At 45.0% G+C, this 12,516-nt stretch overlaps 1 protein-coding gene across 6 annotated transcripts in view; it reads right to left on the bottom strand.

The window, feature by feature from the left end:
- LOC119962017 (retinol dehydrogenase 7-like) overlaps nt 1-8,811 on the bottom strand; it is a 57,874-nt gene extending 49,063 nt beyond the window's left edge. For 3 of the 6 annotated variants that reach the window (XM_038789764.1, XM_038789766.1, XM_038789769.1), the window contains exons 1-2: nt 8,666-8,809; nt 4,847-4,888 (exon numbers count right to left, since the gene is read on the bottom strand). In XM_038789764.1, coding sequence (XP_038645692.1) covers nt 4,847-4,888; nt 8,666-8,725 — 102 coding nt within the window. In that variant the 5' untranslated portion in view covers nt 8,726-8,809. Of the gene's footprint in view, nt 1-4,846; nt 4,889-8,665 lie in introns of all 6 variants that reach the window. The other 3 variants (XM_038789768.1, XM_038789770.1, XM_038789765.1) reach the window with 3 other exon arrangements.
- Between the last annotated feature and the right edge of the window lie 3,705 nt (nt 8,812-12,516).

The following is a 12,516-nucleotide window of genomic DNA, read 5'->3' as shown; positions in this document are numbered from 1 at the left end:
GCTCATGAAATCTATCCCCAAGATGTGCTCTGCTGTCTGGGGTAAATCTACCAAAACATCTGAGTGCTTCTAATGTTACCAATCTGAATATCCACAGGGGCCGTAATGTGTCCCTGCTGGAGGTGTCCTGTAAATCCACTAAGGGTGATGGTGTCTGTAGTGGGGCATATATCTCGCTGGTACATTGTGGAGGAGTTTAACGTGGTTCGGGACCCTCCTGTGTCGCAAAGGAACTCTACGGGTGTCCCCAGACTGTGCCTGTGACTACCGGTCTTCCGGACTTGTCCCAAAGTGTGTCACAGACCCAAGTTGGGGAGTCCGAACACCATCAATCGGTGCCATTTATGGCCAAATTATCTGAACGTGCGCTAACGCTGTGGATAGGCTTGGCATTGTTCCTAGGTGGAGCATTTGCGTGCTGATTCCGTTGCTGTTTCGGGGGGGCATTGCATTCTCGGGCGTAATGTCCCTCGTGTCCACAATTGTAGCATCCCTGCGTTTTAGGGTGCTGCATGTTATTTCAACCCTCATTTACCCATGCGGGGTCTTGATGTGTCCTTACTGGATTCATGTTTGCTTCTACCTTCTCCTGCTCTGCCTTGTTATGTAGGGATTGTTCCCAAGCTCTAGATAGTCTCTTCTGAACCCACACTTCATTGTGTGCAGGGTCTGAGGGGTCATAATTGGCACATGCTTTTTGTCCTGCCTCTGTGGCATGGGAGACTAAAGTACAGGTCCATTTGGCCATATTGTCTGCAGTTAAATGGGCGCGGGCTAAATCTCCAAATACTGCTGTGAAGTGTATCCAGAGGCGTCCAGCAAATGCTGTTGGATGCTCTCCTTTTTTCTGCCGACATTGGTTGAGTCCTTCTACGGGATCTCCTCTATTATAGCCAATTGCATCTAAGATGGTTGTCTTCATATTCTGGAGGCTACCTCCTCCTACATTTTGTAGGTTGGGAAGGGCTGAGCAAACAGAAGGGTCAAGGCTCATTACTATGAGTTTCACTTCTTCCTGCTCGTCCAGACCGTTCATGGCCGTCTGTTATCTAACTCGCTCAAACAAATGGCGTGGGTCTGATGTGGGGTGAAAAGTTTCTATTTTATCATGGGCATCACTTAACTGGGTGATGGTTAGTGGGGTGGTTTACACAAAATTGGGTTGGTCTTCTGTCGGTACTCAGGTGCTGCCTGTTAAGTCGTTGGTGCGGGTGCTTTCCTTTTTGGGGCCTGGGGGTTCTATTCTGAATCTCTGTTCCGTTTACGTATCGATGGGCCATTTAATTAAGTTCCTGCCAATCGGGGCCATCTCCCTGATCTAAATTTGGTCCAAAGGTATCTCTGAACCCATTCTGAACTGAGAGCAGTGATAGCAATCTTGCAATTTTCTGCCTGCATTTGGCATGGTCTACCGAACTCTGCCTCTGTTCCGTGGTGGAACTGTGGAGTGCTCATGGGGCTGCCTTTAAGTCCTCACATTGCTTTTTCAATTGTTGTACTCTGTGTTCTGTTTCCTCTCTTACCGAGACCGGGCGTTGCGTGTCTTGGTAGGCCTCATCATACTGTGACTGAAAGCTACTTAGGTGAGCGAGACAAGATTGGTGTGCCCCTACGACATCAGCCATTTCTTTGTCCTTCGCCGCTAGCTGCCCTCGGAGTTGCTCATTTATTTTTTCGCATTCTCTAACGTTTCCCTCATTCCTCTTCTCTTTCTCTTCAAGCTGTCTGCAGAACGTCCTCACAACCTCCTCTGTGCCTGGCAATTGTGCCGAACAGGACACGATTGCCATCGGCTTACGAACTCTACCTGAATTCTTTTTATGGATCTCGATCAGGTTATCCCACCAAGTTTGTCCTATACTACCAGGGCCTGTCTCTTCATTTGCAAAAAACTCAGACCATAGGGGCCATCCTTTCCCCTTTAGGTACTTCCTAATTTCCTCTTCCCATATGGGACTGTTCTGTTCTATCGGTCGCTGCAACCTCGGGTTCCTGTGGGTACATAAGGCGTTCCATTGCCTTCATTGCCATCTCTACCATACTCTCTGTATCTCTACTGGGAATTTGGGACAGAGGTGAATAAAACGGTGATGCAAACAGCAGGTATGGCTTAAGCTATTTTCCGGTTCACACAACTCCCGAAGGTTTCACGCAACAAAATCTATTGAGTTTATCTTATATCTCTTGTTAGTACGCATGCAAATTACTACACACTTCTGAATCCTGGAGGTTTGATAATACTGGTCTTACACTTGTGGTTTATTTTACAATTGGATTTCTAATTCAAAAGTTTTGTGGGTTCTCTCGGACTTCTGGGTAGAGTCACGTCAGAAGTCGCCAATAAATGTTGCTATCTTTACTTGCTATAAATATGGCAGTCAATAAGGTTGCCCTTCTTTTATCTAGATATTGATATAATATGCTTTCAGAGTCACCAGGTATCAAATGATACCGCCACAAGGTTCAACAGGGTATTGATCAAAGAGCCAAACAACCAGTTAGTTAGTTCAAGATCAATGGTACTTTATTTACACACAAGATTAACTTACACATGCAACATAAACACTACGAGTTAAACTACACCTAACAACTATGACAACCTGTACTTAACTTCAGACACCTGGCTTAGGTCAGAGGAACAGTGGCCTTTGTTCGCATCTAGATCTGCTGGATCTGGAGAAGTAACTGCGGTTCGGTTAGGATCATCCATCTGGTAGCGAGCGTTGAACTTGAACTTGCTTCTAGTGGTGCTGCAGTTGAAGATGGACGTTGCCGGAGCGCCAGGTCCAAAAGAGGATGAACACATGGCAGTGTCTCTCTTTATCCTTGGGGAGTTTTGCGCTCTTTTGGGGGTCCTTAGGTTTGGACCCAATTAATTGGGCAGTTCTCGAACACTGCCTTCGATCTGAGCCAATAAAGGGGTGGGTGCCTTGATGGCTGGGAGTGTCTTAATCGGTCATTGACCTTGCTGTTTATGCTTCCTGAGTAAGGGGATTGGCGCCGAAATGTCTGGGCTTGTATCAGTTACCTGAGTATCAATCCTTTGTCTGACAGAGATGGGCCATTAAATGCTAATCAGTTGGGGGTTTCAATGCTGTCTGGATTCTGTGCTCATGAATATACATGCAGGCTCTGTGTCTGCCTGAATCTTACATTGTCCATATTTCCCTTTAGACTTTGCAAACGTCCATGTTTCTTGTTGTAAGTGGCCATTCCAGATGGCTACAATGGCATTGTGGCTAATTTGATTTGCCCAATCTATGTGAAGATTAAAATCACCCATGATCACCAATTTTCCCTTGTTACATGTGTCTCTGATATTGTGTTTAACGCCATTCCCAACCTCACCGCTGCAGTTTGGGGGTCTATATATGACACCCACTAATGTTTTTTGCCCCTTGGTATTTCTCAACTCTACCCATACAGATTCCATATATTTTCCATATAGAGCTGAGTCTGGCATCCAAAAGTTTTTACCTTCATGAATATAAATTTTGATTTATTGTGTAGTTATTTATAATGTGTAATTTTCGGATGAAGCCAGAACACGTTGGAGCTGGAGTGGGCCATATGGTCCCTCACATCTACTACACCACTCAGTATAGTCACAGCTGATTTTCTTCAAACCCACTTTCCTTTCGGGAGTTGCGTGAACCATAAAATAGCTTAGGTCATACCCGCTGTTTGCATCACCCACTCCCCAGATCCCTTGTTCCTTGTGAGACCAAAATATATCTATCAAAGACTTTAAAACATTCAACAACATAGCATCCACTGATCTCTTGGAAAGAGAATTCCAAAGATCCACAACCCTCTGAGTGAAGATGATAAGACTATAAGACATAGGAGCAAAAGTAGGCCACTCGGCCCATCGAGTCTGCTCCACCATTCAATGAGATCTGATCTGATATGATAACCTGAACTCCAATATCCAAACTAATTTGTCGGTTGTTGATATAAAACGCACAAGATTCAGAGACCAAGATTGGTGGCCGGGTTATTTGTGTTTTGTGTAAACGAACAGTGATCTTACCTTCCAATTACCTTCCAATCGCTCATGAAGCCATTGAGTGGAGTAGCCCAGCCTCAGCCAGAACTTGCACCCACTGCAACTCCACCTTATTAAAATAAGCCTATTTATCACACCATCCAGTTGATCTGTTACAGAGCTTTTTGCCTCAACAAGAGATTTGTAATTAATAGCTCACACAAAGCTGGTTTAAACATTGCGATGGCAATGTAGCACAGCCATTATCTTTGAATCTATAGGGTGGGATTCTCCCTTCTGGGGACTAAGTCCGCCGGAAAACGGGTGGGAATCACTCCAGAATTTTTCCTCAAAGGTCCAAGATTCTCCGTTTTCCAGGGTACTAGCAGGCAGACATGGAAGAGCCACACAGTGGGCCAGCGCAGAGGAAGGTAGGTCCCTCCCAGATCGTGATGGCCCACAACGATCTCCACCGCGGCCACAGGTCCCAGCTCCTGCCGGGTGGTACCCACGCTGGCGGGGGTTCGGCTGGTTGACCGCGGAGAATTGCCGCGGGGACCTGTTCCAACGGGCCCCGACTGGCGCCGCGTTGACTGCGCACACGGGACTGGCGGGTCCGCGGAAGCGCCGACGCGCCAGATTTCCGGCGTGAATGGCTATTCTGCGCCCCGCGCTGGTTGCGATTCCGGCATGGAGGGTCAGAGAATCCCGCCCACTAAATTCTGAACAGCATTCCTCATATCCATTCTTCACAGTTGTCAGGATGAATCACAGCATTGTTACAGCATAGAAAGAGGCCATTTGGCCCATCGTGTCTGCACTGAAGTCAAACATAATGTGCAACTTGGATATACTGACCTGGAGGATATTTTCAAAAACATCTTCTACTTTGGTAGTTTCCTGGCAATAAAATGAGACCACATTAAGTTCATTCTATCTTGCAAAAGAGGGTGAAATCCAATTTTGACAGAATCAAAATGGGCAGCAGGGAATTGGCCAAAGTTGCAGGATAAATCCAACACACCCAATTCTACTTGCCATTGACTTCAGAAAATCCAAATTTTAGAACATAGAACATAGAGTGCAGAAGGAGGCCATTCGGCCCATCGAGTCTGCACCGACCCACTTAAGCCCTAGTGGGCAGCAGGGTAGCATGGTGGTTAGCATAAATGCTTCACAGCTCCAGGGTCCCAGGTTCGATTCCCGGCTGGGTCACTGTCTGTGTGGAGTCTGCACGTCCTCCCCCTGTGTGCGTGGGTTTCCTCCGGGTGCTCCGGTTTCCTCCCACAGTCCAAAGATGTGCGGGTTAGGTGGATTGGCCATGCTAAATTGCCCGTAGTGTCCTAATAAAAGTAAGGTTAAGGGGGCGGTTGTTGGGTTACAGGTATAGGGTGGATACGTGGGTTTGAGTAGGGTGATCATGGCTCGGCACAACATTGAGGGCCGAAGGGCCTGTTCTGTGCTGTACTGTTCTATGTTCTATGTTCTAAGCCCTCATTTCCACTCTATCCCTGTAACCCAATAACCCCTCCTAACCTTTTTGGGCACTAAGGGAAATTTATCATGGGCAATCAACCTAACCCACGTCTTTGGACTGTGGGATGAAACCGGAGCACCCGGAGGAAACCCACGCAGACACAGGGAGAATGCGCAGACTCCGCACAGACAGTGACCCAGCATCGAATCGAACCTGGGACCCTGGCGCTGTGAAGCAACAGTGCTATCCACTTATGTTACCGTGCTACTCCCACTTGTGTTACCGTTTTGATTTTCAGTCAGTTTTGAAAAGGCATTTTGACCTAAAAGTAAATTATTATTTGTTAAGCTGAAGATGTGCTGTTCAAAATATTAAATTAAATGAACTGCAAGGTCACACAGGTGATGCCATAAGTATATAAGTACACTACTGATAACAAAACCCTCTCATTTACATTGCAATTATTACAACCGCAGGCTGTCGTGAAGCACTTTACAGCCAATGTATTACTTTTGAAGTGCTGCAAATTACTGTTGTAATGTTGGAAATGCAACAACCAGTTTAATACACCTGAGGCGGGATTCTCCATTGCCCGACGCCGATATTGTAATCAGCAATCGGGCAGAGAATCCCTCTTGACACCCAAATTGCTAGTTTTTGAGTCTCCGCCCCCTCCGAAATGGCGTCATCATGTCGCTGGGTGCACACCGTTGAAACGGCATTGGTGCGTCATCAGAAGGTCCTCCCCAATGCTCCACCCCTGATGGGCCGAGTTTCCGATCGTGCAGTTGACATGTGATCTGAGCGGTTGGGAACCCGGAGTGACAGCTGCAGACTATATCCAGCGCCGCCACGCTTGGCCGCGATCCGTGCCGCTGGCAGAGGGGGGCTTCTGTGAGGGCTGGGGGAACTGGTGGTGGGTGGCCAGGCGGTGGCATGTGGGGTCACACTTGGCAGGTTGGGTCCGCGCACGGCCGACGCCATGTTGTACGTCGCGACTGCTGCAGGTCGTCACCATGCACATGCGTGACCACGGACCCGGCCATTCTCCAGCCGTTTTTGGTGCGGGAGGCGGGAGTTACACCCGCCGCCACTGCTGGCCCCTCACTGGTCCCAGAATTGATGAGGGATTGCTGCCGAGTTTGGCGTTGTAAAACGTCCGAGAATTCACCGTTTCAGCCCACACTGAGCCAAGTGGTTTCTAAAAACAGCAATGTGCTAATGACCAGATAAGGCATTTTGTAGGGAGATCAATTGAGGGCTAAACATGCACAACACTAGGGTAACAGCCTTGCTCTTTTTTAAAATAGTGCCATGGGATCTTTAGCATCCACATGACATCACAGACAGGGCTTCAGTTACCATCTCAACTGAAAGGCAACACAGCACTCAACTGGAGTGTCTTCTTTACAATTTGAAAAAAGATTTGATCCCACAGCTCCCAACTCAGAGGCAACTGCGCTACCAACTGCATTCTTTATTTTTTAAAATGATTTCATGGGATGTTGGCATTGCTGGTAAGGCCTCTATTTGTTGCCCATCCCTAATTGCCCTTGAACTGAGTTGCTCACTCAGCCACTTCAGAGGGCAGTTAAGAGTCAACCACATTGCCTGGAGTCACACGTAATCCAGAACAGGTGATCTTCTTCGCCAAGTGATTCAGATGGATTTTCTTTTCAATGACAGTTTCACAGAAACATAATTATTCCTTGAACTTTAGTAATTAATTGCATTTAAGTTTCATAGATCATGGATCATAGATCATAGAATAGAACAGTACAGCACAGAACAGGCCCTTCGGCCCTCGATGTTGTGCCGAGCAATGATCACCCTACTCAAACCCACGTATCCACCCTATACCCGTAACCCAACAACCCCCCCTTAACCTTACTTTTTAGGACACTACGGGCAATTTAGCATGGCCAATCCACCTAACCCGCACATCTTTGGGCTGTGGGAGGAAACCGGAGCACCCGGAGGAAACCCACGCACACAGGGGGAGGACGTGCAGACTCCGCACAGACAGTGACCCAGCCGGGAATCGAACCTGGGACCCTGGAGCTGTGAAGCATTGATGCTAACCACCATGCTACCCTGCTGCCCCAGACTTTGGCCAGACTTTGGACCTGTGCCCCCAGAACATTAGGCAGGGCCTCTGAAAAGGACGGCACAGTAGCACAGTGGTTGGCACTGTTTCTTCACAATGCCGGGGACCTGGGTTCATTTCCTGGCTTGGGTCACTGTCTGTGCGGAGTCTGCACATTCTCCCCATGTCTAAGTGCGTTTCCTCCTTGTGCTCCGGTTTAATCCCACAAGTAGCGAAAGACATGCTTGTTGGGTGAATTGGATTGGATTGGATTTGTTTCTTGTCACATGCACCGAGGTACTGTGAAAAGTATTTTTCTGCGAGCAGCTCAACAGATCATTAAGTACATGGGACAAATTGGGCATTCTGAATTCAGGGCATTCCAGCACCCGAACAGGGTGCCACCGCCTCTCTGAAATAAAATTAGTTATACTTTAAAGAAGACCAGCAGTGCGCCTATAGGTTAATACACGGATGTTTATTCTGCTTTTAGAAAGTTCTTATCTTTTCGACAGTAGATCACAGTTTCGACAGTAGATCACAGTATTTAGCAATGAGCTGTATTGCCTTACTTGCAGTCTCAGAATTAGCTTTCACATTGATCGGCACTTGTTTTAGTGATGAGAGAGCTACACATGGGTAGAAATGTTTCACTGATATGTGCACAAGTATATAATTAACTTGTCATAAGCACCGCCGGCTTCAGAACCCTTAAGCTGCTTGCTTCGGGTAACGCAACTGCAATATAAGAGATTGCAGTTTAATTCTAATGAGGTCTTCACATTTCCAAGTAAAAAATATATTTTCATAAAATCCATGAACACATTCAGGGTATATTCCTGTCTAGCATTCATCACTGATACCAGCATACTAGCATTCTCGCATTGTGTTAAGTATACTGTCAAATTATTCATTAGATTATTCTTTAAAGTTTGCATCTCATAAAGTATACACAATTCTTTGAAGGAACTATGTTCACAATGCAGTTTGATTTCTGTTATTAGCTCTTAGTAATTGATTCAGAAATGATCAAAATAAAATGAAAAATATTCACCCTGCTAATTACAAAGGTAAGCCACAGAAAGTGTTATGTGGGATGGCAAGAGGTACTTACATTATACGTAAATATTTCTTCCACAGGAAAATAATCAATATGCTGTGATGTAGCTTGCATTGCTGATTTGCCAGACTAATAATTGTTCAGTGCAACACGCAACTGTCTACAACATAAATATGCTTAAGCTTTTCAACAGGATTATCACTGCTGATCAACTTATATAAATCTGAAATGCATCATGACAGGTTCAAAGTGTTCATCCTGTTTTCAAAGGTTGTTTATTAAAATTGTTCAAGTTCTCAGTTTTCGGACTCGAGGGGGTGAGCAGGAGAGTCAGCGGCCACAGGGAGCAAGTGGCAAGTAGCAAGGGAAACATTATTCAGCAGCAAGGGAACATGATCCAGAGCAGGATGAGAACCAATACGAACACGTCAAAGTCAGATAAGTATTCACAGTAGTGGAAAATAATAATAATCGCTTATAAGTAGGTTCAATGAAGTTACTGTGAAAAGCCCCTAGTCGCCACATTCCGGCGCCTGTTCGGGGAGGCTGGTCTTTTTCTGCATTACAAGCCAGCTGTTTAGTCCACTGTGCTAAACCAGCCCCTGTGGGTTAAACCTGGGCTGACAGAAGCAGACCAGATATTAGACCAGAGGCAAGCCAGTAGCATAAACAGTTAGCAGAAGTGGAAACCAGAGAAGAATCATAGAATGATCCATCACAGAGGAAGCCCATTTGCCCCATTATTCGTAAAAGAGCTATCCAGTTAGCCCTATGCCCATACTTCATCTTCATCATCCTGCAATATTTTTACATTCAAATATTTACCTAATTCCCTTTTGAAAATTAATATTGAATCCAATTCCAACACCCAGTAAAGCCCAAAGGCCAATATGCAAATAGATTTTGGGTCGAGAGAAGGCTGATTTTATAGGCTGGGATTCTCCGATCCAAAGTTGCCCCACGACCGCTGCCATGACAATGGAGAATTTGGCTTTCAGCCAAAACCCCATTCACTGCAGTGGGAACAGTGAACTTCCCGGCTAGAAGGAACTGAGAATCCCGCCCATAATAAGCATCTTCATAGTTGATTATGGCCAGGTTCTCCATTCTGGAGCCTAAGTGCTGCCCCCCCCCCCCCCCCCCCCCCCGGCAGAGAATCGCTGCTGGTCTCATGTGGACATGGAGGAGATGTTTCCACTTATAGGAAAAACTAGAACTGGAGGACACAATCTCAGACTAAAGGGATGGTCCTTAAAAACAAAGATGAGGAGGAATTTCTTCAGCCAGAGGGTGGTGAATCTGTGGAGGTGTGGACTTGTGTGGGGTGCTCTTTCCAAGGACCGGTGCATACTTGATGAGTCCAATGGCCTCCTGCTGCACTATAAATTCTATGATTCTATGATCTAGCCTCCACCAGCCCCGGGAAAGAGCACCCCATTCAAGCCCACTCCTCCACCCAATCCCCATAACCTAGCAACCCCACCTAATCATTTGGACGTGAAGGGACAATTGTGCATGGCCAATCCACCTAACCTGCACATCTTTGGATGGTGGGAGGTGTCATGTGAGAGTACCTTTAAGAAATGGGTGTTTAAGAAATATACCTTTAAGAAATGGGTGTTTATCAGTGATGTCAGAGTGTGGGTGGAGCTGGGCTGTCTGTCAGCTTTTTACTTTCATTTTAGGCTGTTTGCTGCAGGGTGTGTTTTAGTTTCATTTTCAATGTTGGAGCTGAAGCCAGACAGAGCAGCTGTACTGTTGATCTCTCTGCCATGAAAAGACTATCTCTTGATCATTTGGTGAATTCACAATTATAAATGTTTTCAGTAGTGACTTTAACCTTCTGTTAAAAGGTGTTTCTTTGGTAAGTCTTCTAGATGTTAAAACGGCAGCGTAAGTATTACTTAGTGTTGTATTCTTTGGGGGTTGTATTTGAATTAATGGTTGCTAAGATGTTCACTGTATGTTTTAAAAAGGTTAACTTGAATTCATAAAATAAACATTGTTTTGCTTTTGCTTTTTCCATTTCTGCTGTACCACACCTGTACAATGGGCCATGTGCTCCCCATACCACAATATATTAAAAGCTGTGGGTCAAGTGAAATCCATGATACACTTTGGGGGTCGCTAAACCTTGGTCCAATTGGGGGCTCGTCCGGGATAAAAGTCTATCTATTGGATTAGCTTAGTGAACCTAAAGACAGTGAGGGGTTAACATGTTGTGGTTGCTTTTCAGGTGTGGTATTTTAGTTTAAGTAGGGAGTGTATTGTGGACAATGGCTCTTTCAGAGGCTCTGACGTTTTTGGGGGTGGAGACGGTCACACGCAGTACCTTACAGACAGAGACTAAAAGCAGACTGTTAGATTTGGCAAAAACACTGCAGTTAACATTACCTGACAAAATACAAAAAGATGAGGTAATTATGACGGCGGCTAAACATTTAAAGTTGCCCGAGATACAGTCTGACTCATTAGAAATGGCAAAGATCCAGTTGCAGATTAAGCAACTTGAACATGAAAAAGAATTAAAGCAGCTTGAATATGCAATGAGAGAAAAAGAAAGAGAAAGGGAGATATAGACAGAGAAAAAGAAAAGGCGAGAGAAAAAAGAAACAAAGAAAGAGATAGAGAACAAAAGGAAAGAGATAGAGAGGAAAGGGAAAAGGAGACAAAGTTTGAACTTCAGAAAATTGCTATGAAACATAACAGTCAGTTAAAATTGGCAGACGTAAAGGGAAACGTACAGTTGGAGGATAGTGATGAGGATAGTGAGAAAGAGCGTCATAGTCGAAGGCTTGGTGGGGATCTATTTAAATATATCCAAGTATTGCCAAGGTTTGATAAGAAGGAATTAGAAGCCTTTTTCATTTCAGTTGAGAAGATAGCTAAACAAATGAAATGGCCACAGGACATGTGGGCATTACTGATTCAAACAAAGCTGGTAGGTAGGGCGAGTGAAATGTTTGCATCACTACCGGAGGAGGCATCTGAGACATGTGAGGAGGTGCAAAAATCCATCTTAGGTGCATATGAACTACTGCCTGAAGCCTACAGACAAAGGTTTAGCAATTTAAGGAAATAATTTGGTCAAACATACATGGAGTTTGAAAGGATCAAACAGAGTAATTCTGATAGGTGGATAAGGGCTTTGAAAATAGACCAAACGTATGAAGCACTCAGAGAAATTATTATTTTGGAGGAGTTTAAAAATTCAAATCCTGCTGTAGTGAGAACTCATGTAGAAGAGCAGAGGGTTAAAACTGTGAGATTAGCAGCAGAAATGGCAGATGATTTTGAATTAGTTCATGAATCAAAGCTTGGTTTCCGACATCAGTTTCAGCCTGTAAGGGATAGAAACTGGGGACATGAGAAGTATTCAAGTGGTAAAGGTAAAGGACATCTGATGGGAGATAATAAGGAGAGGGTACCTCAGTTAAAAAGGATATTCAGGAGAGTGGAAGAGAAATGAAAAGTTTCAAATGTTTTCACTGTAATAAACTAGGCCATGTAAAGTCACACTGTTGGTGGTTGAAGAAAAGCACTGGGAAGGCTGATGTGTAAAACAAGATAAGACAGTGGGGTTTGTTAAAGTGGGAAAGGAAAGCCCAAGTGAAGCAAAGGATGTGCAAAAGATTGCATAGCCTGATCAAGAGGTGATTGATAAGAAGGTGCCAGATCTCTTTAAAGAATTTACTTGTGTGGGTAAAGTTTACTCATGTATATCAGGAGGAGCAGGTAAAGACGTCACAATTTCAAGAGATACGGGAGCTAGTCAGTCTTTATTGGTAAGAGATGAGAAGTTATGTAGTTTGGGAAGAATGTTGCCAGAAAATATGATAATATGTGGAATTCATGGTGAGAGGAGTAGTGTTCAATTATATAAGGTAAGGTTGAAAAGTCCAGTG

Source organism: Scyliorhinus canicula, chromosome 2, assembly GCF_902713615.1.
Source record: "Scyliorhinus canicula chromosome 2, sScyCan1.1, whole genome shotgun sequence".
In the NCBI taxonomy this organism is placed as follows: Eukaryota; Metazoa; Chordata; class Chondrichthyes; order Carcharhiniformes; family Scyliorhinidae; genus Scyliorhinus; species Scyliorhinus canicula.
Note: the sequence above shows the minus strand (reverse complement) of the source record. Positions and strands in the feature narration are given on the sequence as shown.